Source organism: Lolium rigidum, chromosome 7 (assembly GCF_022539505.1).
Source record: "Lolium rigidum isolate FL_2022 chromosome 7, APGP_CSIRO_Lrig_0.1, whole genome shotgun sequence".
In the NCBI taxonomy this organism is placed as follows: Eukaryota; Viridiplantae; Streptophyta; class Magnoliopsida; order Poales; family Poaceae; genus Lolium; species Lolium rigidum.
The window spans coordinates 317,264,672-317,290,412 of record NC_061514.1 but is presented as its reverse complement, the minus strand read 5'-3'; the positions used below and the strand labels follow the sequence as shown (position 1 = coordinate 317,290,412).

At 46.8% G+C, this 25,741-nt stretch overlaps 1 protein-coding gene across 1 annotated transcript in view; it reads left to right on the top strand.

The window, feature by feature from the left end:
• The window catches only part of LOC124673211, a 64,685-nt gene that overhangs the window by 37,032 nt on the left and 1,912 nt on the right, over positions 1 to 25,741 (top strand). Inside the window, exons 7-9 of the mRNA XM_047209329.1 lie at positions 22,602 to 22,745; positions 22,830 to 23,792; positions 23,883 to 25,235. Coding sequence (XP_047065285.1) covers positions 22,602 to 22,745; positions 22,830 to 23,792; positions 23,883 to 25,235 — 2,460 coding nt within the window. The remainder of the gene's footprint in view (positions 1 to 22,601; positions 22,746 to 22,829; positions 23,793 to 23,882; positions 25,236 to 25,741) is intronic.

Below are 25,741 nucleotides of genomic sequence, written 5' to 3'. Positions count from 1 at the left end.
AAGTGCAATTTGATGCCTACTTCTGCGCAATATGCCTTGAATTCCTTGGATGTGAAGTTACTGCCATTGTCCGTGACGATGCTATGAGGTACCCCGAACCGAAAAACAATGCTCTTCACGAATTTTATTGCTGACGCTGCATCTGGTGAATTTATCGGCTTCGCTTCTATCCACTTGGTGAATTTGTCGACAGCGACGAGCATATACTAGTATCCTCCCGGCGAGGCCTTGTGTAACTTTCCCACCATGTCGAGACCCCATTGAGCAAAGGGCCAAGATAAGGGTATTGGCATTAACTCCACTGCCGGAGAGTGAGGTTTTGCGGCAAATCTCTGGCACGCGTCGCAGGTTCGCACTATTTCCTTCGCATCCTCAATTGCCGTTAACCAGTAAAATCCAGCTCGAAAAACTTTGGCCGCAATAGCTCGGCTACTTGCGTGATGGCCGCATACTCCTTCGTGTACTTCCTTCAGAATTACTCTCCCTTCTTCGGGTGTAACGCATCTCTGTAGCACACCCGAAATAATTCGCTTATACAACTCCCCTTTGACCACAGTAAAAGCTTTAGAACATCTAATTATCCGCCTTGCTTCAACTGGATCGTCGGGTATTGTTTTTCTTAGGATATACGATATGTACGCTTGCATCCATGGAATTTGCACCATCATAACTAACTCCTGTTCCTCTTCTTCTTCGTCTAGTGATTCTTTTGCAGAACCCGAGGGTTTTGCATCTTTCTCTTTCTTTTTTGATTTCATTGGCTTGGTGGATCTCTCGCTTATTTCTTCCCAAAACACACCTGGAAGAATCGCCAGGCATTGCGACCCGATATTTGCAAGAACATCAGCTTCATCATTGCTCAATCTGCTGATATGATTTACCTCGCATCCATCAAATAGCTTTTCTAGCTCATTATACATCTCCTTGTATGCTATCATACTCTCGTTGACTGCATCACATTGATTCATGACTTGTTGTGCCACCAATTGTGAGTCGCCAAAATTTTTCAGTCGGGTTGCACCGCAAGCTTTCGCCATCTTCATTCCATGTATAAGAGCTTCGTACTCTGCCTCATTATTGGATGCGTTTGGGAACGTCATCCGTAAGACGTATTTTAATTTGTCGCCTTCAGGCGATATGAGAATGACGCCTGCTCCGGATCCCTCTAATCTCTTGGATCCATCGAAGTTCATGGTCCAAGTTCTCGATAAATCCGGAGGTCCTGTATTTTGCAATTCCATCCACTCTGCGATGAAGTCTGGTAGAATTTGTGACTTTATTGCCTTTCTTTTTTCATACGTGATGTCCCGAGGAGAAAGTTCTATTCCCCAAAGGGAGACACGGCCTGTAGCTTCTGGATTATTGAGTATGTTGGATAAAGGCGCCTCATTGACCACTATTATCGGATGCACCGAAAAATAGTGGCGCAATTTTCTTGCGGTTGTGAATACTCCATATGCTAGCTTTTGGTACTGTGGGTACCTCTGTTTTGAAGGCGATAATACTACGCTGATGAAATATACTGGCCTCTGCACTCCATGGAGTTTTCCTTCTTCTTCTCTTTCGACAACTAGCGCCGTGCTGACCACCTGAGGTGTAGCCGCAATATATAGCAGGAGAGGTTCCTTCTCTTTTGGCGCCACCAAGATTGGTGGTGTCGAAATTGTTCGTTTAAGATCCTCGAAAGTGTCTGCCTCTTCATTCCACCGGAACTTTTCTCCTTGCTTGATTAAGGCGTAGAACGGTAGCGCCTTTTCTCCTAGCCTGGCGACGAATCTGCTTAAAGCTGCGACTCGCCCCGTTAGTTGTTGTATTTCTTTCAACTTTGTTGGCTTCCTCATTGTTACGATAGCCTGGATTTTTTCGGGATTTGCTTCAATCCCTTTTGCTGAGACTAGGAACCCAAGAAGTTCTCCCGCAGGAACGCCGAAAGAATATTTCGTCGGGTTCAGCTTGAGGCAAAACTTGTCGAGGTTGGCAAAAGTTTCTTTCAAATCCCCGATCAGTGTTTCTCCCTTTTTTGAAGTTATGACGACATCGTCGACGTAGACTTGTACGTTTTTTCCAATCTGTGTTGCTAGGCATTTTTGCATCATCCGCTGATATGTTGCTCCCGTGTTTTTCAAACCAAAAGGCATTGTTTTGTAACAAAACACGCCATACGGTGTGATGAATGCTGTTTTGGCTTCGTCGTCTTCCTTTAATCGGATCTGGTTGTAACCAGAATATGCATCCAAGAAGGAAAGACGTTCGCATCCTACCGTGGACTCGATAATTTGATCGATCCTTGGGAGGGGAAAGTGATCCTTTGGACAATGTTTATTAAGGCACGTAAAGTCGACACACATGCGAAGGACTTTCGTGTTTTTCTTAGGCACCATCACTGGGTTAGCTACCCACGTGGCTTCTGTAGATATCTCTTTAATAAAACCAGCATCTTTGAGTCGATCAATTTCTGACAGCATAGCTTTGCGGTTTGGTTCCGAAAAACGCCGCAAAGGTTGTTTGATTGGTCGCGCAATAGGATCCAAGTTTAGGTGGTGCTCGGCAAGTTCCCTGGGTACTCCTGGCATGTCGGCTGGACACCATGCGAAGATTTTCCAGTGCTCACGGAGGAACTCGACGAGCGCGCTTTCCTATGCAAGGTCCATATTTGTTGCGATGGACGTCGTTTTCTTTGGGTCCGTTGGGTGGATCTGCGCCTCTTTTGAATCCTTTGTCGTGTTGAAGGTTGGTTCTCTGAGTGGCCTCCCTGTGTCTGGCAACACATCATAATCAGTGAGCCTTGGCGCCATATATTGAAAGATCGAGATGTCGCCTAGAGGGGGGGTGAATAGGCAATTACAAACTCTTGCGGATTTGTCTTGTATGAATGCGGAATTAAACTATCGTTTAGTTTACAAGCACAAACCCTAAATATGCTAAGCTCAACTAAGTGTAACAATAGCAACTAGAGCTAAGCAAGATAGGCACAAGATATATGTAGCACAAGTGATAGCAAGATATATGTACTTCAAGCACGATGGCTATCACAAGGAAAGAGAGCTCGGGTATAGAAATAACCGAGGCACGCGGAGACGAGGATGTATTCCCGTGTTCCCTTGCTTTGCAACAAGGTACGTCACGTTTGGAGGAGTGGAGGTCCCACGAAGGATTCCCCGCGCCACGAAGGCTCACCCTATTCTCCGAACCACACCCACGAAGGATAATGGCCCTTTCCTTATGGTTAGCTTTTCCTCCGCTCCGGAGATGGCAAGCTCCACAACCACTTCACAAGCTCCACGAAGGAGAAGCCCGGGCCTCTTCACAATCTTCTTGAAGAGATCACCGGAGCACCAATCACCAAGCCAACTAGGAGGTCACCCTCCAAGAGTAACAAGCTCACGGTCTCTCACTCGAACAAATCGTGGTGGAGAGCTCAACACTATGCAATGATGCAAAGCAAGAACACCGGCGGTGTTCAAGTCCTTCACACTCAAATCCCACCAAAGCAACGAATGCTAGGATGAGATTGGAGAGGAAGAACAAGGGGAAAGTCAACCAAAGACTCCAAGATCTAGATCCCAAGAGATTCCCTCACTTAGAGAAGAAACGGTTTGGTGGAAGTGTAGATCTAGATCCCCTCTCTCAAATCCTCAAATATGAGCAAGTATGGTTGGAGGATTCAAGGGGAAGAGCAAGTTCTTCAAATAGTAGCAATGGAGGAGAGAGAGTAGGAAGAACTAACTTACTCAAGGTGGAAGAAGAGCTATTTATAGCATGGGAGCAAATATAACCGTTGGGGAAAAAGAACCATTAAAAACGTAGTAAAAACGGCCAGAAAAACGGCCCAGCCGGCTGCCAGGCCGGTCGACCGGAGCAGCAGCCGGCCAGGCCGGTCAGCAGCCCGGTCGGACCGGCCCAACGAACCGGACCAGGCTGCGGCCGCGCCGGGCGGCGGTCAAGTAAGGGCGCGCGGGGTGGGCGGCCCGGGCTGGGCGAGGCAGGCGGCGGGCGAGCGGGCCGCATGGCCGCGGCGGCCCGAGCGCGCGTGCGGCCGGGAGGGTGGGCCGCGGGCGGCGGCGGCCGTGTGGGCCGAGCGGCGGTGAGCGGCCCAATGGCGCGCGGGCGAGCGAGCCGGCAGGGCCCCGGTCGGACCGGGGCCGTGCCGGCGCAGGCCGGTCCACGGACCGGGCTCGCGGCCGGACTTGGGCCAAATGGCCCGGGAGGCGGCCCGAAGGCACCGGTCACCGGGCCGGTCGGGGACCGGGTGGGCCGGCGCGCGGCCCGGTTGACCGGGCGGTCGGCCGGCTGCCACGCCTGCTTTTTTCTTTTCTTTTCTTTTTATCCTTTTCTCTTTTTCCCTTTTCTTTAATAACAAATGCTCCCGAACTCCGAATCGCATGAAACCAATTTTGTTTGGAAGATAACAACAAATGCTATCTTATGGAAAGTCAAAACCCAAGAATCTGTAGGAGGGGATTTTATCATGAATATAAAAGGTAGAACCTTATATCATGAATAACCGGTAAAATCACCCAACCTCGAAAACGCAATAGAAGATGCATGTGAACTCCGTTTTCGATGAACTTGGGCTTGTTGTAAAGCTAGCAACAAGCTCAAGAACCTCACACCGAGAAATACCAAGAAGCAATAAGAATATGCGATGCATGCAAGGATTGAGCTCCCTAAGACGATGTGATCAAGTTAACCAACCGAAAGCCCCTCTTGATAGTGCGGCTATCTATCCTATAATCCGGTCTCCCATCAACCACCTCGAGACCGGTAAAAGGAAAGCCTATCAAGGTCATACCTTTGCCTTGCGCATCCCATCACTTGATCATTGTCGCTTCGTGTATACACACAAATGCTCCCCCATACACTATGATGGGAAAGCTTCATTGATGCACATCATCACATGTCCACTATCACCAAATGGACGGCAAGCTTCAAGCATGTGATCCACTCAAGATGCTCATCTTGAACTTGCCCAACTCAACCTTGTATCTTCTCATACTCACTTGAGATAGAGCATGGCTAATATTGAGTTCCACATAAGAACTCCATCTTCATTTCTTCTTCTTGACCATATCACATATATATCTTCATACCGATGATCTTGATGCCAATACACAAGGTATATCTTTATCTTCATGGCATCCATACTTGAATCCAACACATGGAGAGCAAGTAGTACCTATGGAATATTCCTTCATATAAACTCAATGAAAACATTAGTCCATAGGGGTTGTCATTAATTACCGAAACCACACATAGGGGCAATGTACCCTTACAATCTCCCCCATTTTGGTAATTGATGACAACCACAATAAGAGGGTTTATATAATGAATATTAGTGACAAGTACGCAACTTATCCGAGAATAAGTTGTATACAAGAGGTTGTATTTGATATGGTCAAGTAACACAAAGCAACTAGTCCATATCAAAACCGGCTCTACTCACACAACTACAATCAAATGCAATGGATGTGAGTAGAACCAATATATATAGAGAAAACTCCCCCACAATGTATGCACGTGTGATGAACATGAATTCATTGCATACATTGTCAAGATTAACCTTTGGGATAGTTTCCACTATATATATACAACCATGCAAGACATATAAATATGGAATGCATGAGAGGCAAAACACTTAAGCACAAACCAAGCTTAAGTATAAAACCATTCCCTTAAACCCTCTAAACTTCTCCCCCATTGGCATCGATTGTCAAAATGGGTGAAAAATTTAGAAGGCCAATATAATGTGAGTTCCTCCCCAAAGTGTGCACTTCTCATAATTTGAGTGGAATCAAGTGCACATATCCAATGATGAATACTTGAAGGAAATCAAACTATATTGAGGATCAAAGATTGCATAAAGATAACATGGTGAAGTGAGCTTCAACAAAATAAAGCAAGCAATCAAAGATCCAATTGGACAAACAAAGATATCATGATAAGAAAGATATAGTGCTCTAAAAATAAGAAAGCTCCCCAAGGTTCGTGCACAATTTATAATGTTTGCATTTGAATACAATATGCACAAACATGGAATCCTCACTCCCTATATACCATTTAGAACACAACAAAGATAAAGAGAATATGCTTATCAAGAACAATTTGAGTCCAACAATTACGAGATATGAGTGCATGAAGAGAAACAAATAAACCAAGCACTCATAAATCTTCTTTACCAATAACACTAAAATCAAGAGGATAAGAAGATAGTTGGCAAAGAACAAGGATATCAAGGTGATGGATTAACGCTCTTATGTATATGAGTTTCTAAAGTGGACAAAGTGATCCATAAAGAAACATGCACACACAAGAGGTTAACAAAATAGATAAGACGAGATATCCAAGATGAAGTCATAAAATATACCAAAAGATGTTTGCTTAAGAAGCATATATAGCCTATGGCTCCAATTTTCACTTATGGTATATGAATGAACTTCAACCAAGTTAAACCTCAAAAACAACACAACTAACAATAAGGGAAGTAGAGCTAGTTGGAGTGTTTTGAGAAAAGCAACAAGTATCACAAATACGGATTTATTTCACAAATTCATCAATATTGCACACAAGAGCTCTTTGAGGAATTGATATGCAATAAATTGCTAGAGGGCATATTTGTGATAGGTGAATCATAAAATATGATATATATATAACCTATCATATGCATCTTCTCAAATTACTCAAATGTACAATAGGAAGTTTTCTTTTAAAAGGATTTTTCAAGAATCGCAATATTTTCGAAATAAAGAATTTCATGCCAAGATGCAACCTACAAGAGGTTGGATGTTATATGAGTATGGATGAATAGGATACTTGTTACCGAGATAGCAATGACTTGATGTAGTAGATAAGAGTTCATTGATAATCCTAGCTTGACTCCAATTCTCATATGGTGATAACACCTTCCTTATAGATGAGACAAGCCTCCATTGCATCTCCAATGTACCTAAAACATTATTCAAGTACATCTTGGTCCCCAAACTTATTGGGTCCAACATGGTTAGACTAACCACAATATATAGGACACACTCCATATAAACATGTGCATATTTAGATGAAGTTTGAATTTCATGCACATCTTAGCCATTTAGGATTTGATGGAGTATATCCTACATAATGGATCAAAAGAAAGCAAGCATGCTACAAGAATAAACAAATTACATATAAGCATGCACCAAAACCTTTAAAGATCCAAGAAAGATATACTTTGGACAAAACACCAAAAGAAATGGATAAGGCATAGAGGTGCCACAAAACAAATTTGTTGTCCAAGTTATATCTAAGAAGCAAACCACAAAAGATTTGTTCAACAAAGTTCAACAAATGAACTAAGAGGAAACCATTGAGCATAACGGATGAAATAAAGCAAACATGCTCAAGGATTTATCTCATTCAAGCAAATAAATCATGTAAGAAAGAATGAGATAGCAAACTCCCCAAAAGAGCAAGGTTCAAACAAAATAAACCAAACCCTATACACTTTTCACAATGGCACAATGTACCGTAAGGAAAAGGTTTGTCTTCCAAAACAAACACTTGATATGAATCAAGAGAATTTATCAAAACATTTTTCAAAGGGACAAGGAAGACCCATGGGAGCAACAAAGATTTCTTGGAAATAAAATAAGGAGGTAAGAAACAATCCAAGGTGAAGGTGATCCATAAATTCAACCACATATAAGGTTATCAATTGTCAAGACAATGAGTATATTGGAAATAATTTCCGGTGGTGAATTGACAAAGATAGTAAGGATCAATCTTTACAATAAAAGGCATAGGATAAGTATATAGAATTAAGCACTATGCACGGATGAAGATTCTTGATAACTTCAACTAGTCACACAATCACGCACGGCAATGATTAGAATAACTTGAAGCAAACGGTGTCCCAAATAAGATGTAGAGATATGTATTTGAGGAAAAACCGCACCAAGAATTTCATATTCAAACAAGAGCCCACAAGATGAGCAATAAAATATTTTTATTATGAATGGAGCTTGTTTGAGCAAACATGCCACCTAGGAACAAGATAATTAAGAGCATCAACTCTAAGTGGCATAACCTCATATGTTCACATTTTCTAGGCTTGTGATATGTACAGAACATATTACTCCCCCATAATGTGATAAAACATTTCTTCTAAATAAGAGGCAACTAAAAATTCAACTAGAGATGATTAATGGATATTTAGAATTTGAATTTCTCATGAGTACGGCACACCACATAGTGACTAGATAATCTTGCAATATCAATACTAAGTGGTGGTACCCATGTACACACATTTTAAAGAAAGAGAGATGCACAAAGCATATCACTCCCCCAAGATGGGATGTTCCATTAATCACTTCAAAGAGAGCCAAATAAGATATCATCAAGGTGCATTAGGCTCAAAACAATACACAAGTATATGGTGAGTCAAACAAACATACTTGAATACACAAGATAAGCAAGTAAGACACAACACATACATACATATATTTGGTACAAAACCAAACATGCAAAGGGGCAAGTAACTTACAATAAACATGAAGAGTTGAAGTATAAGTTACCGCAAGGAGGAACATTGGATTATAAGATATAGACGATAATCCATACGACTTGGCTTGGTAAAAATACAATATATGAAGATCCCTTAATTCTTCATGAAGAAGCCAGATCTCCAATGCCCTCCACTTGTACCTATTGATCAAGTTTGAGATTGTTGGTCCCCAACCAAGTTGGGTCCTAAGAGGTTAGTCACAATAGGCTTGGCAACCCAAATGGTTCTTTTCTTGAAACCACTTTGAGTTCCAACAAACTTGGCAAACACATTGCCATCCTTATCCTTCCCTAGAGAATAATCATTATCAACAATTATAGGGTTAGATAAGGTACCACCTAAGCAAGAAGAAGCAAAGTGCCCCTTCTCACGGCATAAGTAGCAAGTGTTCCCCTTTCTCTTCTTTATTGATTTCTTCTCTTGGGGAACTATATCTTGATTCTTCTTGGGAAGTGGCCTATCTTCAACTTGAGGTCGAGCATGAGCTTGACCTTTACCTTGTGGCCGTTTCCCTTGTTGTTTCTCACTCAAGTGCTTCTTCTTCTTCTTCTTCAATGGGCATGATCTAACATGATGCCCTTCAACCTTGCACTTGAAACAAACCAACTTGGCCGAATCCTTGACTTTGTCTTGGCCCTTCTTCTTGTTGCTCTTGCTCTTGGACTTGTTCTTGTTATTGGAGTTGAATCCAAGTCCACTCTTGTCATTGGGGGATTGTTGCACACTTAGCATCTTGTCAAGTGCGGATTTCCCTTCATGACGTTTTTCCAAGTCTTTCTTCAAAGAAAGAACTTGGGCCTCGAGCTCTTTTATTTCCTCTACATGGTTAGTAGAAATACAAGTACTAGAGGAAGTAGAAGCTTCATTGTTAGAGCAACAAGGCAAAGTGAGTAATCCAACACAAGGTGTATCACTAGTTTGACTAGATGGATTACAAGGACTAGCACATGGCAATATAACATTTTGGGTAGAGGTTGTGCTAATGTCCACATGAGGCTCACAAGATGTTACCTTAGTGATACTAGCCTCATGAGCTAACTTTAGCTCATCGTAGGAAGTTAGAAGATCCTCAAAAGAGTGTGAGAGCGTTTTATTGCTTTCTTCCAATTCCCTACAATTGCTAGTTAGCAATTCAAGTTGAGCCCTTAGCTCAACATTCTCCTTTAAGGTAGATGCTTCACAAGAATTAGAGTTAGTAGCACAAGCATCATCAATAGATTTTTCATTTTCAAGCTCATAGGATTCAATTTTTTGTGTGAGCATAAAATTAGTATGCTTCTCATCTTTTAGCTCTTGCTTGAGGAGATTGAATCTTATTTCCCCATTTTCAACATGGGACTCCAACTCCACTATGGTTTCCTTATATTTATTCAAGATATCCATAGAGTATTCGAGATTAGCACGAGCTTCTTTATTACCATGAAGAGAAGCATATATCATTGCCATATTATGCACCAAGGTATTATATTCTTCATCATTATCATCATCATCACTCTCATCATTAGAGGAAGTGTTAGGAGTCAAAGTAGGAGATACCTTTGATCCATTTGCCATAAGGCACATGTGCATACCGGAGAATGAAGATGAAGATATTCTTGAATCCTCATTTGAAAACATGTCTTGATCCATATAGTGTTCGGTTTCCTCTACATTGTTAGTCAACAAACAACTAGAGGAAATATAAGCATTTTGATTATGGGGGCAAGACAAGGTAAGCATATCTTCATGAGATCTATGTAAGCAATTTACACATGATATGCAAGGACTAACAACACAAGCATGTAGGTCATTTTCAATGCTAGAAGTGTTTAAGTCCAAAGAGGAAACATTGCAATGAGATAGAGATGAAGAGTCATCACTATTGAGCACAATATCAACATTGCAATTTCCCTCACCACTCACCATATCATTACCTTGTGTCTTGCAACACGTTGGTGAAGTGGAAGAAGATGATATATCATCACGACCGGAGGTGGAAGCAACTTGGAGCTCTTCATGATGTGAAGGGGAAGAGAGCTCCTCGGAGACACCACCGACCAATTGAGAAGTGGATCCACCAAACATTTCCTTAAGCTTGATCCACATCTCATGAGATGATTTTCGCTTTATATATATCAAGAACCTACGAAAATCGGGTCTCAAAGAGAATAAAAGCTCATTAGATACTTGAGCTTCAAGATGTAAGTTTTTCTCATCCTCTAAAGATAGATTTTGAGAATCCATCGGAGGAGAAAAACCGACATCTAGAAATTGCTCTATATGTGGACACAAGGTCCGAAGCTTACAAAGCAAGCAATTTCTCCACAAAAGATAATTTGTGCCATTAAAGACAATTGTGTCATTGTGCACTATACTAGCCGACATCTTTACTCTCAAGGCGGTGAAGCCTTAAACAAGGAGAGACCTTGCTCTGATACCAATTGAAAGATCGAGATGTCGCCTAGAGGGGGGGGTGAATAGGCAATTACAAACTCTTGCGGATTTGTCTTGTATGAATGCGGAATTAAACTATCGTTTAGTTTACAAGCACAAACCCTAAATATGCTAAGCTCAACTAAGTGTAACAATAGCAACTAGAGCTAAGCAAGATAGGCACAAGATATATGTAGCACAAGTGATAGCAAGATATATGTACTTCAAGCACGATGGCTATCACAAGGAAAGAGAGCTCGGGTATAGAAATAACCGAGGCACGCGGAGACGAGGATGTATTCCCGTGTTCCCTTGCTTTGCAACAAGGTACGTCACGTTTGGAGGAGTGGAGGTCCCACGAAGGATTCCCCGCGCCACGAAGGCTCACCCTATTCTCCGAACCACACCCACGAAGGATAATGGCCCTTTCCTTATGGTTAGCTTTTCCTCCGCTCCGGAGATGGCAAGCTCCACAACCACTTCACAAGCTCCACGAAGGAGAAGCCCGGGCCTCTTCACAATCTTCTTGAAGAGATCACTGGAGCACCAATCACCAAGCCAACTAGGAGGTCACCCTCCAAGAGTAACAAGCTCACGGTCTCTCACTCGAACAAATCGTGGTGGAGAGCTCAACACTATGCAATGATGCAAAGCAAGAACACCGGCGGTGTTCAAGTCCTTCACACTCAAATCCCACCAAAGCAACGAATGCTAGGATGAGATTGGAGAGGAAGAACAAGGGGAAAGTCAACCAAAGACTCCAAGATCTAGATCCCAAGAGATTCCCTCACTTAGAGAAGAAACGGTTTGGTGGAAGTGTAGATCTAGATCCCTCTCTCAAATCCTCAAATATGAGCAAGTATGGTTGGAGGATTCAAGGGGAAGAGCAAGTTCTTCAAATAGTAGCAATGGAGGAGAGAGAGTAGGAAGAACTAACTTACTCAAGGTGGAAGAAGAGCTATTTATAGCATGGGAGCAAATATAACCGTTGGGGAAAAAGAACCATTAAAAACGTAGTAAAAACGGCCGTAAAACGGCCCAGCCGGCCGCCGAGCCGGTCGACCGGAGCAGCAGCCGGCCGAGCCGGTCGGCCAGCCCGGTCGGACCGGCCCAACGAACCGGACCGGGCTGCGGCCGCGCCGGGCGGCGGTCAAGTAAGGGCGCGCGGGGGTGGGCGGCCCAGGCTGGGCGAGGCAGGCGGCGGGCGAGCGGGCCGCATGGCCGGCGGCGGCCCGGAGCGCGCGTGCGGCCAGGGAGGGTGGGCCGCGGGCGGCGGCGGCCGTGTGGGCCGAGCGGCGGTGAGCGGCCCAATGGCGCGCGGGCGAGCAGGCCAGCAAGGGCCCCCGGTCGGACCGGGGCCTGTGCCGGGCAGGCCGGTCACGGACCGGGCCTGCGACCGGACTTGGGCCAAATGGCCCCGGGAGGCGGCCCGGAAGGCACCGGTCACCAGGCCGGTCGGGGACCGGGTGGGCCGGCGCGCGGCCCGGTTGACCGGGCGGTCGGCCGGCTGCCACGCCCTGTTTTTTTCTTTTCTTTTCTTTTTATCCTTTTCTCTTTTTCCCTTTTCTTTAATAACAAATGCTCCCGAACTCCGAATCGCATGAAACCAATTTTGTTTGGAAGATAACAACAAATGCTATCTTATGGAAAGTCAAAACCCAAGAATCTGTAGGAGGGATTTTATCATGAATATAAAAGGTAGAACCTTATATCATGAATAACCGGTAAAATCACCCAACCTCGAAAACGCAATAGAAGATGCATGTGAACTCCGTTTTCGATGAACTTGGGCTTGTTGTAAAGCTAGCAACAAGCTCAAGAACCTCACACCGAGAAATACCAAGAAGCAATAAGAATATGCGATGCATGCAAGGATTGAGCTCCCTAAGACGATGTGATCAAGTTAACCAACCGAAAGCCCCTCTTGATAGTGCGGCTATCTATCCTATAATCCGGTCTCCCATCAACCACCTCGAGACCGGTAAAAGGAAAGCCTATCAAGGTCATACCTTTGCCTTGCGCATCCCATCACTTGATCATTGTCGCTTCGTGTATACACACAAATGCTCCCCCATACACTATGATGGGAAAGCTTCATTGATGCACATCATCACATGTCCACTATCACCAAATGGACGGCAAGCTTCAAGCATGTGATCCACTCAAGATGCTCATCTTGAACTTGCCCAACTCAACCTTGTATCTTCTCATACTCACTTGAGATAGAGCATGGCTAATATTGAGTTCCACATAAGAACTCCATCTTCATTTCTTCTTCTTGACCATATCACATATATATCTTCATACCGATGATCTTGATGCCAATACACAAGGTATATCTTTATCTTCATGGCATCCATACTTGAATCCAACACATGGAGAGCAAGTAGTACCTATGGAATATTCCTTCATATAAACTCAATGAAAACATTAGTCCATAGGGGTTGTCATTAATTACCGAAACCACACATAGGGGCAATGTACCCTTACATATATTCTGCTTGCATCCCGAAAGTTTCCGACAATTGATGAAAATCTCTGTCGCACTTATCAGCTAACGCAAAGCTTCCCTTGACTGTGATTGGTCCTTTGGGTCCAGGCAACCTCCACAATAAGTACATATAGTGAGGTACCGCCATAAATCTGTTGGAGATATGCCCAAGAGGCAATAATAAAATGGTTATTATAATATATCTTTGTGTTTATGATAATGTTTACATACCATGCTATAATTGTATTAACCGAAACATTGATACATGTGTGTTATGTGAACAACAAAGAGTCCCTAGTAAGCCTCTTTATAACTAGCTTGTTGATTAATAGATAATCATGGTTTCGTGATCATGAACATAGGATATTATTAATAACAAGATTATGTCATTATATGAATGATGTAATGGACACACCCAATTAAGCGTAGCATAAGATCACGTCATTAAGTTATTTGCTATAAGCTTTCGATACATAGTTACCTAGTCCTTTCGACCATGAGATCATGTAAATCACTTATACCGGAAAGGTACTTTGATTACATCAAACGCCACTCGCGTAAATGGGTGGTTATAAAGGTGGGATTAAGTATCCGGAAAGTATGAGTTGAGGCATATGGATCAACGAGTGGGATTTGTCCATCCCGATGACGGATAGATATACTCCGGGTCCTCTCGGTGGAATGTCGTCTAATGTCTTGCAAGCATATGAATAAGTTCATAAGAGACCACATACCACGGTACGAGTAAAGAGTACTTGTCAGGAGACGAGGTTGAACAAGGTATAGAGTGATACCGATGATCAAACCTCGGACAAGTAAAATATCGTGTGGCAAAGGGAATTGGTATCGTATGTGTATGGTTCATTCGATCACTAAAGTCATCGTTGAATATGTGGGAGCCATTATGGTTCTCCAGATCCCGCTATTGGTTATTGGTCGGAGAGAAGTCTCAACCATGTCTACATAGTTCGCGAACCGTAGGGTGACACACTTAAGGTTTGATGTCGTTTAAGTAGATATGGAATATGGAATGGAGTTCGAAGTTTTGTTCGGAGTCTCGGATAGGATCCAGGACATCACGAGGAGTTCCGGAATGGTCCGGAGAATAAGATTCATATATAGGAAGTCACTTTCCAAGTTTGGAAATGATCCGGTGAATTTATGGAAGGTGGTTTCTAGAATTATCCGGAAATAAATCACTATGGAAGGAGGAGTCTCGGAGGGACTCCACAAACCCTAACCAGCCAACCAAGTGGGAGGGTGGAGTCCATGGTGGACTCCACCTCCTTGGCCGGCCAAGAAAAGGGGAAAGGGGAGAGTCCCTGTCCCTCTAGGTTTCGTCCATAAGGCAGTTTTTTCTGTTGCGGTCTTATTCGAATACTTTGGGCAAACCCTTGGGGTTCCACCTATATAATGAGGAGGAGAGGGAGGGGGCAGCCCATGGCTTGGCCGCACCACCCCTGCACCCTTGAGGCCGGCGCCCATGGCACCCCCTCTCCCCAAACCCTAGCCTCCCCTCCTCCACATACAAACTCCCGCAGCGCATAGGCGAAGCCCCGCCGGAGTTCTCCACCACCACCGCCCCCACGCCGTCGTGCTGCCGGGATTCCGAGGAGGATCTACTACTTCCGCTGCCCCCGGAACGGGAGAAGGACGTCGTCATCAACACCGAACGTGTGACCGAGTACGGAGGTGCTGCCCGATCGTGGCACCGTGATCAAGATCTTCTACGCGCTTTTGCAAGCGGCAAGTGATCGTCTACCGCAGCAATAAGAGCCTACTCTTATAGGCTTTGGAAATCTTCAAGGGTGAGTCTTGATCATCCCCTCGTTGCTCCCGTCTTCTAGATTACATCTTGGCTTGGATTGCGTTCTCGCGGTAGGAATTTTTTTGTTTTCTATGCAACGAATCCCTACAAAATCTGGCATATGCTGGTCGTCCCAACAAAGCGTGATATTGCGACGGGAAATCCACGACTTCAAACTCCAATTTCTCTATCCTGTAATTTTCTCGGGTCCCAAACTGAACGTCAAGATTGATCTTGCCCAGCGGATAACTTGGTTTCTCTGGCGTGATCCCGTGAAAACGTGTGTCAGTTGGTGCTAGATTTGCCAAGGATATGTTCATCTTCCTTAATGTATCTCTGTACATAAGGTTTAAGCTGCTGCCTCCATCTATAAAGACTCTCGACACATCAAAACCGGCAATTATTGCGGGTAAGATGAGTGCGGATTGCCCTGGTCGAGGAACCCGCCGCGGGTGATCCGCAATTGTGAAGCCAATGTCCTGTCCCGACCAATTTAGATAGTCAACTCGTTGGTGGAGGCATCTTTTCTCGCCATGAATACTTGCCGCGAAATTACTTTCGCGCCCCGTTAGATGGCCTAGCTTTCTGAATCATCAAGACTGCACCATTAGAGTTAGGGTCAACATATGGAGGTGGTTGTGGTGCTGCCGCTATCCTGAGCTGGTGTCGATTTTCGTCCGTAATTGCGGGAGGGGGTGGGAGATGTATCTCGCTCCTTGGCCCCTGGGGGTTTCTATTCATCGCTTGAGCATTGGCCATTCCTCGCGGCTCGCAACATTGCTTGAAAATTTCGACAATCCTTCCGCGGATGTCCCGACCGCCTCTTCCCATCATTATCAAGAAAAAAGTGCATCTGACATGGTCCGTTCATCATTTCCTCGGGAGACACATATGGTCTCTGAAACCTTGGTCCACTATTTTGCCTATTACCACGGTAGTCACTTCTGTTGTCACCTTGTTGCTCGTTACCTCTTTGGTAATTACCTTGATTATTTCCTCCAGGATTTCCTCGGAACCCAGCCGATATGTGGCCAGGAGCATCATTGTTGTAAACCGGCGAGAAAATCGCCTTCTATTTTGAAAATTTCGACCGCGGTCCTCCTCTCGGCGACTCGTGTCGCTTGTTATGTATAGCATCTTCTCCATCTGCCCACTTATTTGCTATTTCCATCAATGCTGATATTGTTTTTGGGTTAGTTCTTCCTAGGTCCTCGACAAAATCTCCTCGCGAATTCCTGCCACGAACGCATCTATTGCCCTCTCGTCCGATATATCTTCTGCCGAGTTTTTGATGATGTTCCACCTCTGTATATATTTTCTCATAGATTCATCGTGTTTCTGTCGACACGCCCTCAACTCTTCTAATGACGCTGGTTTTTTGCAGGTGGACCGGAAATTTTTCACGAAGATGTCTTCGAAACTATCCCAGTTGTCGATAGAACCTGGGGGAAGTTTCTTTATCCAAGATCGTGCGGCTCCACTCAGATGTACCTGGATGCTTTGCATAGCTGTTGCCCTGGTTCCTCCTATCAACTTCACCATCTCGAGGTAGTCAACAAGCCAATCTTCAGGATCCTGTAATCCGTCGAATTTCTTGGAGTTTTCGGGTAGCTTGAACCCTAACGGGACTCGAGTTTTTCGGACTCGTCTCGTAAAGCACGGGAGCCCGCACAGATCTTCATCTGCAACTTCTGGTGAATGCCGATGTTCCCTTCTTTCTTGTCGCGCTCTGTCTACCCTTGCTTGAGCCGTTGTATCTCTTGCCCCACTTGTTCTCGGTGGATCTTGCACTGCTGCAGTGGGTCGTGGACTATTTTTCCTTGCAGTTCCTTCGGGAGGTGTAGCTGTGAATGCTGTTCCCATGACTCCAACTCCTGCCATTGCCATGTTGAATAACGCTTCTCTAGGATCCCCAGGGGGTGGTCTGGACGCGAGGATATAGGCTTGCGTTGCCATGTACCCAGCTTCTGGTGTTTTAGGGATAATATTTCCCCTGGTGTCGATCGTCATGAAAGACATGTCGAGGTTTTGAATCAGATGAACCCTCTCTGCTTCGGGTATGTTTTGCAGTCGAGATCTTGCTCTCCTTCGAGCCTCTCTGTGACTATCTCCCGAAGTTCCTGATTGTCGGCTTAGTTCTCGCTCTTCGCCTACTTGACGCGGAAGCTCGCTTCCTTTCTCCTCGTTCAAGGAAGTCGTTTGTTTTTCCAGTTCCCTACTCACACGAGCAAGTCTATATTGATAGGCCTGTAACTCTTCGACAGTAGCGGTTGTAGTCATTGGTTCTGTACCGTCCATAGCTCTTGCGGCTCTATCCCACGCTGTTTGTGGGAGTTGGACTCTTTCGCGAGGCGAAGACCCAGCATATTTAGTGCCTAGGCCTCTTCTAAGATCAGCGGGATCGACGTATGGGTTTCCCAAATCGTCGAAAGCCTCTGACGTTTCTGGTGTTTCTCGGCTTGCCTCCTCGATTGCATAGACTTGATGATATTTTGGGTGTTGATTTTTGTCAGGATTGGTGACACCATCATAGAGATTGGTGAAGACCTTTCCGATGGCAGCAGATTTGTCGATGAAGTTGAGGCTGTCGACGCTGTCGGAGTCGCTGCTTATAAAGGAGTCCGCAGACGACCCGAAGGATGTGTCGCGGAAGATCTTGGCGAGCTTTCCGCCTGCCTTGGTGTTGATGAAGCGCGGCGACGAAAATTCTTCATCGCTCGATGAAAAGTCAGAATCGATCGCTGAAAATTCCGGCGAGATCGGAACTTCGAGACGATAAGATCCTTCCTTGTTGACGCTAAATCGGAATTCTCCGAACGTCATGACGATGGGCTCCTCCAGATACGCACATGCATCCACACGGGAGGGCGGGTGAGGAATAAAATCGACTAGATCAGTTTGTTCCCGTTTACCTCGATCCATCGCATTGCTTGCTACCGACGAAGTCGACGATTCTGGACGTGCCATCGAGATCAGCTCCTTGCAACCTCTAAATCCCACGAGACGGCGCCAATTGACAAGGGATTAACTTGTCAATGCCTACGGATTGTAGACTAGGGTTTCGTTGGATGTAGAGGGCAAGTAGATCTCGAAGGTTTTAGCCGAAAAGTGCTCGACAATGTAAAAACTAGGGTTGTGTTGACGATGAGATTCGATCCCTTTCTTTGTCCCTCGACCCCCCCTTATATAGGAGGTGAAGTCGAGGGTTTCGTAATATACAAGTTTACAGATTCCGGGAGGGTTTCTGACCCGTCCCATAAGATTACAAACGATAACTTCTATTACAACTCTAACCTTCCTTAACAATATCTTGGGCTTCCAAATCTTCTTATTCTTCGGGTCGTGGGCCTTCATTAAACCCCGGGTACCACTTTCGGCAGGCCCATTGGGTGTGCCTATGTCAGTCGGGTTGCATGGTTTGGGCCAAAAAGGCCCTTTTGTTTGTTTTCCTGCAACCAACCCCAAATCTCGATGGAGATGAGACTACGCCTATTTGGTACCATCCAGGCAAGCCTAAGGTCACCTCTCTCTACAACGGGTAGCCTTACCATACTTCACGTCCCATCTCACAGAAATCACAGTTCATCAGTTGCACACCAAGCTAGCAGTTCACGAATTCAGCCCTACCTACTACAAATGGTAGTTCATAATGACACTCCCTAGCTACTACGAATGGCAATTTATCATCATGGGGTAGTTCAACATACGGGGATCAAATTGGGGTTCAATAAACATGGGATCAAAGGGGTTTTCTTCTTCTTCACTTGTTCTCCTTCTCAAATGGTGGTGCAGCCTCTGGCTTCCCACTCTCGCCTCTTCTCCTTCCAGGCTTTGTTGTCACTTGCATCCACTCCATGGCCGGTCTGAACTTCATCAAAAGTGACAACCTCTTCGAAGAAGTCATCCTCCCCCAACCTAGGATCTAGTTCTGAAGAATGTAGCAAACAAGGACGAGCTTCAATTGAGTGTCAAAAGTGTGGAATGCTTTCTGGTTAAGGACCTTGAACCCATTCCTCAATGCAGCAAAGAACCTATCGAAGGCTTGAGTGTCTCAGATTGAACAACTCTTTTGCATTCTGAGATCGGTTTCTTGGAGTAAACTCGTTGAGGTGGTACCTTATTTCCTGAAGGGAGGTTGAATACGAGGTCGGCATGCATATCCAGCATCTCCAAGGAAAAACTTACCCTCAGGGATTTGCAACCCATCAAGACTTGACAAGCTGTCTGATAGGATGCTTGCATCATGATCTGAACCCTCCCAGCCAGCAAGCACGCATGTGAACCTCATATCGAAATGAACATCTGCTAGCACGTTCTGGCTGGTGTAGTGCTTCCTCCCACGGAATGCTGCAGACATTGATCTCAATGCCTTTGCAGTCACATTAGTACCATCAATATCCCCAATGCAATCATGTGAAACAATTAGCACACAGTCATGTTTTTGGCAGTACCACACATCTAGTAAGTGGAACGAACATGATTTTGTACTCACCCTGAAATACGGGAACCACCTGTAGCTACCCAAATGCGTGCAACACCTGCTGAAAGTACTGAGAGATAGTCTCTGTGGATCGCGTGAATATGATATGTGACTCTGAACCTCTGATTATGACCCACGACATGAATAAACATTGCGACTTGCTCTTCGATAGAGGTGTGGATGCTATCAACCAGCAGTCATCTCTCCCGGAACATTTTCATAAGTGCATAGAAAGGGGCTCTTCTCATCCGAAGCATCTGACTAGCCTCTACATCGTTGTAGTTGTAGATGTAGTTTATGTTGTCCATCCACTCCTAATCTCGTTGTAACATAGAACCGTACATGACAGGAGCAAAATCAGCATGACTAACTTCTCCGTTGTGCACCATCAGGATTCATGTTTGTACGCAAATGATGAGTTCTGCGGCGTGATGCACAAGCTAGAGCTGGTCGGTCTACTCAAACAAGATCTAAGCATTATGAACTGTCTTATCGAACCCAACTAGTTCCACCAATATGAATGTAACACTATAGTAGAGCAGAGGAGTTTCCCCTTACCTCTGCCATGGCAGACCATGGAACCGAAGATGGACTTTACCCCTACCTTTTTTCCACGCAACACCGCTCGGATTTTGCCTTCTCCCGCCATGTTGTGGCCGAGCGCCCGTGCGAACGACGTTGTCAATTTTTGTCGCGCCTGAGCCTGTCCCTGAAAAAAATGTCAAACTGGGTGTTCCTCCCGAGCTTGTCCCGTAGGTGTTTTAAGATCCGTATTGCGTATTGCGCAACAACGTGGAGATGACCAGGTATCTAAAAACTGCGAGGCACAGGCGAGCCAAAGGGTGCCCAGCTAAGAGCAAGAACAATAGCGTAGCCGGCAGCCGGCTACAATAATTTGCCACATCATCTATAGACAACTTATAGTTAGCATGTACAATAGTAAGCTATAAAAGTGTAGTACTTTTATAATACATGGCCCACCTTTTAGTCTCACATAGTGCCTAGGAGCATGTGCTAGAGTTGGCTATTAGATAAAAAACCCACTTCCATTCTCTCTCATAATCTCTCTCCTCCAACTAAACGAACTTATAATATTTTATCTCTTTGCCCTGTTTGGTTGCAAAGAATTGAGGCTCGGAATTGGAATTGAGGCCCATATAGGTCAATTCCGTTGTTTGGTTGCGCTTAGAATTGGGCCGTGGAATTTGGAGGCCAATTCCAAGGTCCAGCCCCCCAAGCGTAATTTTCGGCCTCCCCAATTCAGAGGTCTGGACCTCTGAATTCGCTCGGAAACGAGCGAAGCGTTACCTCGCTCCTCAAACTCGCACTATCCCGCGCCGCCGCCCCGCACCGTCGCCGCCGCCCCCGCACCGCCGCCGCGCCGCCGCCGACCGCAGGGACCCGCGCCGTCGCCGCCTGCAGGGACCCGCACCGCCCCCGCGTCGCCGCCGCCCGTAGGGAACCGCGCCGCCGCCGACCGCAGGGACCCGCCCCGTGCCGCCTCGCCCGCAGGGACCCGCCCCCGTGCCGCCTCGCCTGCAGGAACCGAGCTGCCGTCGCGGCCTGCAGGGAACCGCGCCGCCTCGCTCGCGAATCATCGCCCCTGCGCCGCCGCCGACTGCAGGGACCCACCCCCGCGCCGCCTCGCCTGCAGGAAACCGCGCCGTCGTCGCCTGCAGGGAACCACGCCGCCTCGCCTGCGAATCGTGGCCAGCTACAAATCCGCGGCCAGCTCCGCCGCTCGCCGGCAGCGGCGCTCCGAATCCACGCCCAGTTGCACCGCTCGCCGGCTACGCCAACCTCCGGCAAGCCATCTCCAGTTTATGACATCGCTGCAAAGAAAAAGGAAAGAGAAAAGAGAAATAAAAGGAGAAAAGAAAATGGAAAGAAAAAAGAAATAAAAGGTTATTATGTGAAAAATAATATTATTCTATATGTACATGTATATTTCATCCATATTTTAAAGTTTATATTGTTCAAAGTCAAAAATATTCAATTCAACACAATTTGCATCCAAACAGTTTCTAGAATTCCATTGCTCTTTTGATTTTGCAGATGAATACCATGCGCATCCAAACAACAATTATGGTATTCCATTGAAATCGCTGATTTGATTTTCCATTACCAATTCAATTTAGAGTCGAATTCTGTGCAACCAAACAGGGGTTATAGCTATCTGATTGTACCTTATTGCTCTAACAAAACGGGACATAGAAACCGTGGGCGTATTCCGCACGTAAACACACGGTAACCGCCGTAGTAAATCTACCTCCGGCGCGCTAGGCCCACCCGCTCCCGCACGGATAAAACGGCGAGGCCCACTCACCCCTTCCTCCCTCTCGCTATCTCCATACCCCTTCCTTTCCTTTCCCCCTCTCTCTCGGCCTTGCTTCCGCATCACACCGTCCTCGTCCTCTCCCCCCTCACGTCTCCTCCCTTTCCACCCAAACAAAACCACCTCTGACCTGACGGACTTCTTCCATTTTTCTTTTCGCCGACTGATTTGAATTCTACCACACCACTGCTACCACTTTCGTCTACTCCGTCGTCGGGAGAAACAAGCCGCCGAGCCCACCACACACCACAGGCGGCGGTAGCCTATTTGGGGGAGCCGCCTTTTGTCGCCCACTGTTTCTCCTCAATTCTCGTGCGCACAGGCAAGTCTTCTCCCCCTCTCTTCACCCCCGAAAAGGAACTTCTGCTGTCCCCCCTTTTTTTTTACAACCCCATCTTCTTCTCATTCCTTTTTCTGGAAGTTAAATTCGGCCCGCCGATTTGGCCCTGTCGAAATTCAATTTCGGTTCGGTTTCTAGTTTTTGATTGATGGTACTAACTGATTTGGATTTCGATTCCTGGCGTGCGTGCGTGCGTGCAGGGGTGGATGGGCGCTGGCGGCAGGGTGGCCGTGCGGCGCGGCAAGATGGACGACGACGATGAGGAGTACGTGGCGGACGAGGACGAGGACGAGGTGGAGGAGGACGATGCGGAGTACGTCGCGGCCGCCTGCTCCGACGAGGACGCCGCCGCCGCCGCCGCCGAGGACGAGGACGAAGAGGACCCGGACCCGGACCACGAATCTGACGCCGATTTCGACGGGGACGAGGAGGAGGAGGCGGAGGACGAGGACTTCGAGATCGAGGCGCCGCGCCCGCGCCCACGCCCGAGGCGGCGCCCGGCGCCAAAGGCCCGCGGCCGGGGCAGGAAGCCGGATTCGTCCTCATCCGACGACGATTTCGACGAGGACCTGGAGATCGATCCGCCGCCGCGCGCCAAGCCCAAGCCCAAGAGGAAGCGTGCGGCGGCCAAGCCTCGCGCCCGAGCCAGCAGGAAGCCGAGGCCGCGCCGGGAGGACGACGATGATTCAGACGCCGATTCCGACGAGGACGAGGATTTGGACGACGAGACGTTCCGGATCGAGGCGCCGCGGCCCAAGCGCCCCGCCAGGGTTAGCGCCCGACGCAAAAAGGTGAAGAGGCCGCGGGATGAGTCAGACGAGGACGAGGGTTTCGAGATCGAGGCGGCACCGCGGCATTGGCGTACGGCCAGGGCTCGCTCCCGAGGAGGTAGTAGTAGGAAGGGGAAGCCGCGTGATGTTTCTGACGACGAGGATTTCGGCGAGGACGAGGAACTGGGGGACGAGGGTTTCGAGATCGAGGCAACCCGACAGAGGCGTCAGGCCACGGCCCGCTCCCAAGGAGGCAGGAACAGGAAGCCGAGTCATGATTCTGATGAGGATTCCGGGGAGGACGAGGAACTGGAGGATGAGGATTTCGAGATCGAGGAGGCACCACGGCAGAGGCGTCCAGCCACGGCTCGCTTCCGAGGAGGCAGGAAGGGGAAGCCGCGTGATGATTCTGACGAGGATTTCGGCGAGGACGACGAACTGGAGGATGAGGATTTCGAGATGGAGGTACCGCGGCAGAGGCGTCCGGCCACGGCTCGCTCCCGAGGAGGCAGGAAGAAGGAGCCGCGTGATGATTCTGACGAGGATTTCGGCGAGGACGACGGTTTGGAGATCATCGAGGCACCACGGCAGAGGCGTGGCGGGAAGGGGAGTCAGGAGGAGGACGAGTCTGATGCTGATTTTGACATGGGAGAGGAGGAATTCGAGATCGAGGCACGTCCAACTGCGGTTCCCTCCCTGGAATGCGGGGAGGACGAGCCTGATGCGGATTTCGCGGGGGAGGAGGAAGAGTCGGAGGACGAGGTGCTGGAGATCGAGACACAGCCAGCTGAGGTTCATTCCCCTGTCACGACAGGACAACACGACGATGACTCTGATGCAGAGTTCAACGGAGAAGAGGAGTTGGAGGACGAGGGTTTGGAGACGGAGATGCCACAACCTGAGCATCGAAATGGGAGGCATGATGACGAGTTTGATGAAGATTTCTGCGAGGAGCAGGAGGAACCAGAGGATCAGGAAGCAGATGAGGAGTTGGAGACCGAGACGCTGCAGCTGACGTTGGAGACCGAGACGCTGCAGCTGACGCAACCAGTCGAGGGTCCTGGTTGGGGCAGGAAGAGAAAGCCGACAGGATCTCGACGGCCCAGACACGAGGATGATGATGACTATGAGGAGGAGATTGAGGATGAGGACGAAGACTTCGACCCGGAGGTGGATGAAGAGGAGGACAACGAGGAGGAAGAGGTTGCAGAAGACGATGAGGATTTGGATGAATATGCCCCGACTCGCGCCAAAAATGTTAGGCCTAGGAACCACTTGGCCAAGCGGAAGCCGGTGGCGGGGCGCCAGCATCGTAAGAGGAGGAGCGGTTCCAAGGGAAAGGCAAGGAAGGGCACGTCAGCACATCAGCGGAGAAGGAAACAATGGGTGGCTGATGACGAGGAAGAAGAAGATGATGATGATTTTGTTGTTGAGGACGACGTGGAGGTAGAGGTGGATTACCAGCCAAGGAAGAAGGCTAAGGTTGCGGGGGATGATGGCACAACAGAGCCACTTGCTGTTGGAGAGTCATGGCCATCGGTTGAGTCAGACACATCAGAATTCGAGTTTGTGACATCTGAGGAGGAAGATGCCAAGAATGAAGAACCGATTGCTGCTGAGTCTGTGAAGATCAAGAGGAAGAAGGGCAGAAGGAAGAAGGGTTCTGAGTCAGACTCATCCTCGGATTCTGATTATGTCATATCAGAGGAGGACCTTAAGGATTTGGGGGTACCTAGGCCCCAAGAGACAGTGCCACAGCCTCTTCTACACACAGCACGGCGGACCATTGTTCCAAGGAGGGTTGATGAGAAGGGGAAAGAGCCAGAGGACGCTTTGAAACAGATATGTGGGATCTGCCTCTCAGAGGAGCAGAGAGCCACAATACAGGGGGTGCTTAATTGCTGCTCACACTACTTCTGCTTTGCATGCATCCTCGAGTGGTCAAAGGTGGAGTCCAAGTGCCCATTGTGTAAAAGGCGTTTCAACACAGTTACCAAGTCATCAGTGGCAGATGTAGGATCAGGGTTGAGAAATGCTGCTATTAGGGTAGAAAAACGCGATCAGGTAATGATTCACTCTCCTGATCATGAATTAATTGCATAACTGCAGGGTATAAAAAAATTCATCAGTAGCTCACTTAATATTTGTATGTATTGGTTATGTATTGCGATGAAGTGCTTGTACGTTTCAACGCACCGCTAGAGATATATGATTATATGAGAAAATCCTGGCCCCATAGCCCATACTAATAGGACAACTTTGACCTTGTTCTCTTATTTTTTGCTGTTATTGTGCTGAAATATCTACGGAGTACATTGTTCAATAATCTATAGTGCTGATAATCATAACTTCTACTTTACCGTTTTAACTTAGGCTCAATAATCTACAGTGCTGATAATCATTGTTCATGAACATCTTGTACCAAACCTTGTTGCTACACTTGTATTCTGGTAAATTAGGAGCTGTTCTTATTGTACTTGCAGCCTAAATATTGACATAAATCTGTCGATGTTGAAGATTTCATTGTCTTTTGGGTTTATGTATTATGTTTTGCATAACAACCTATAGAG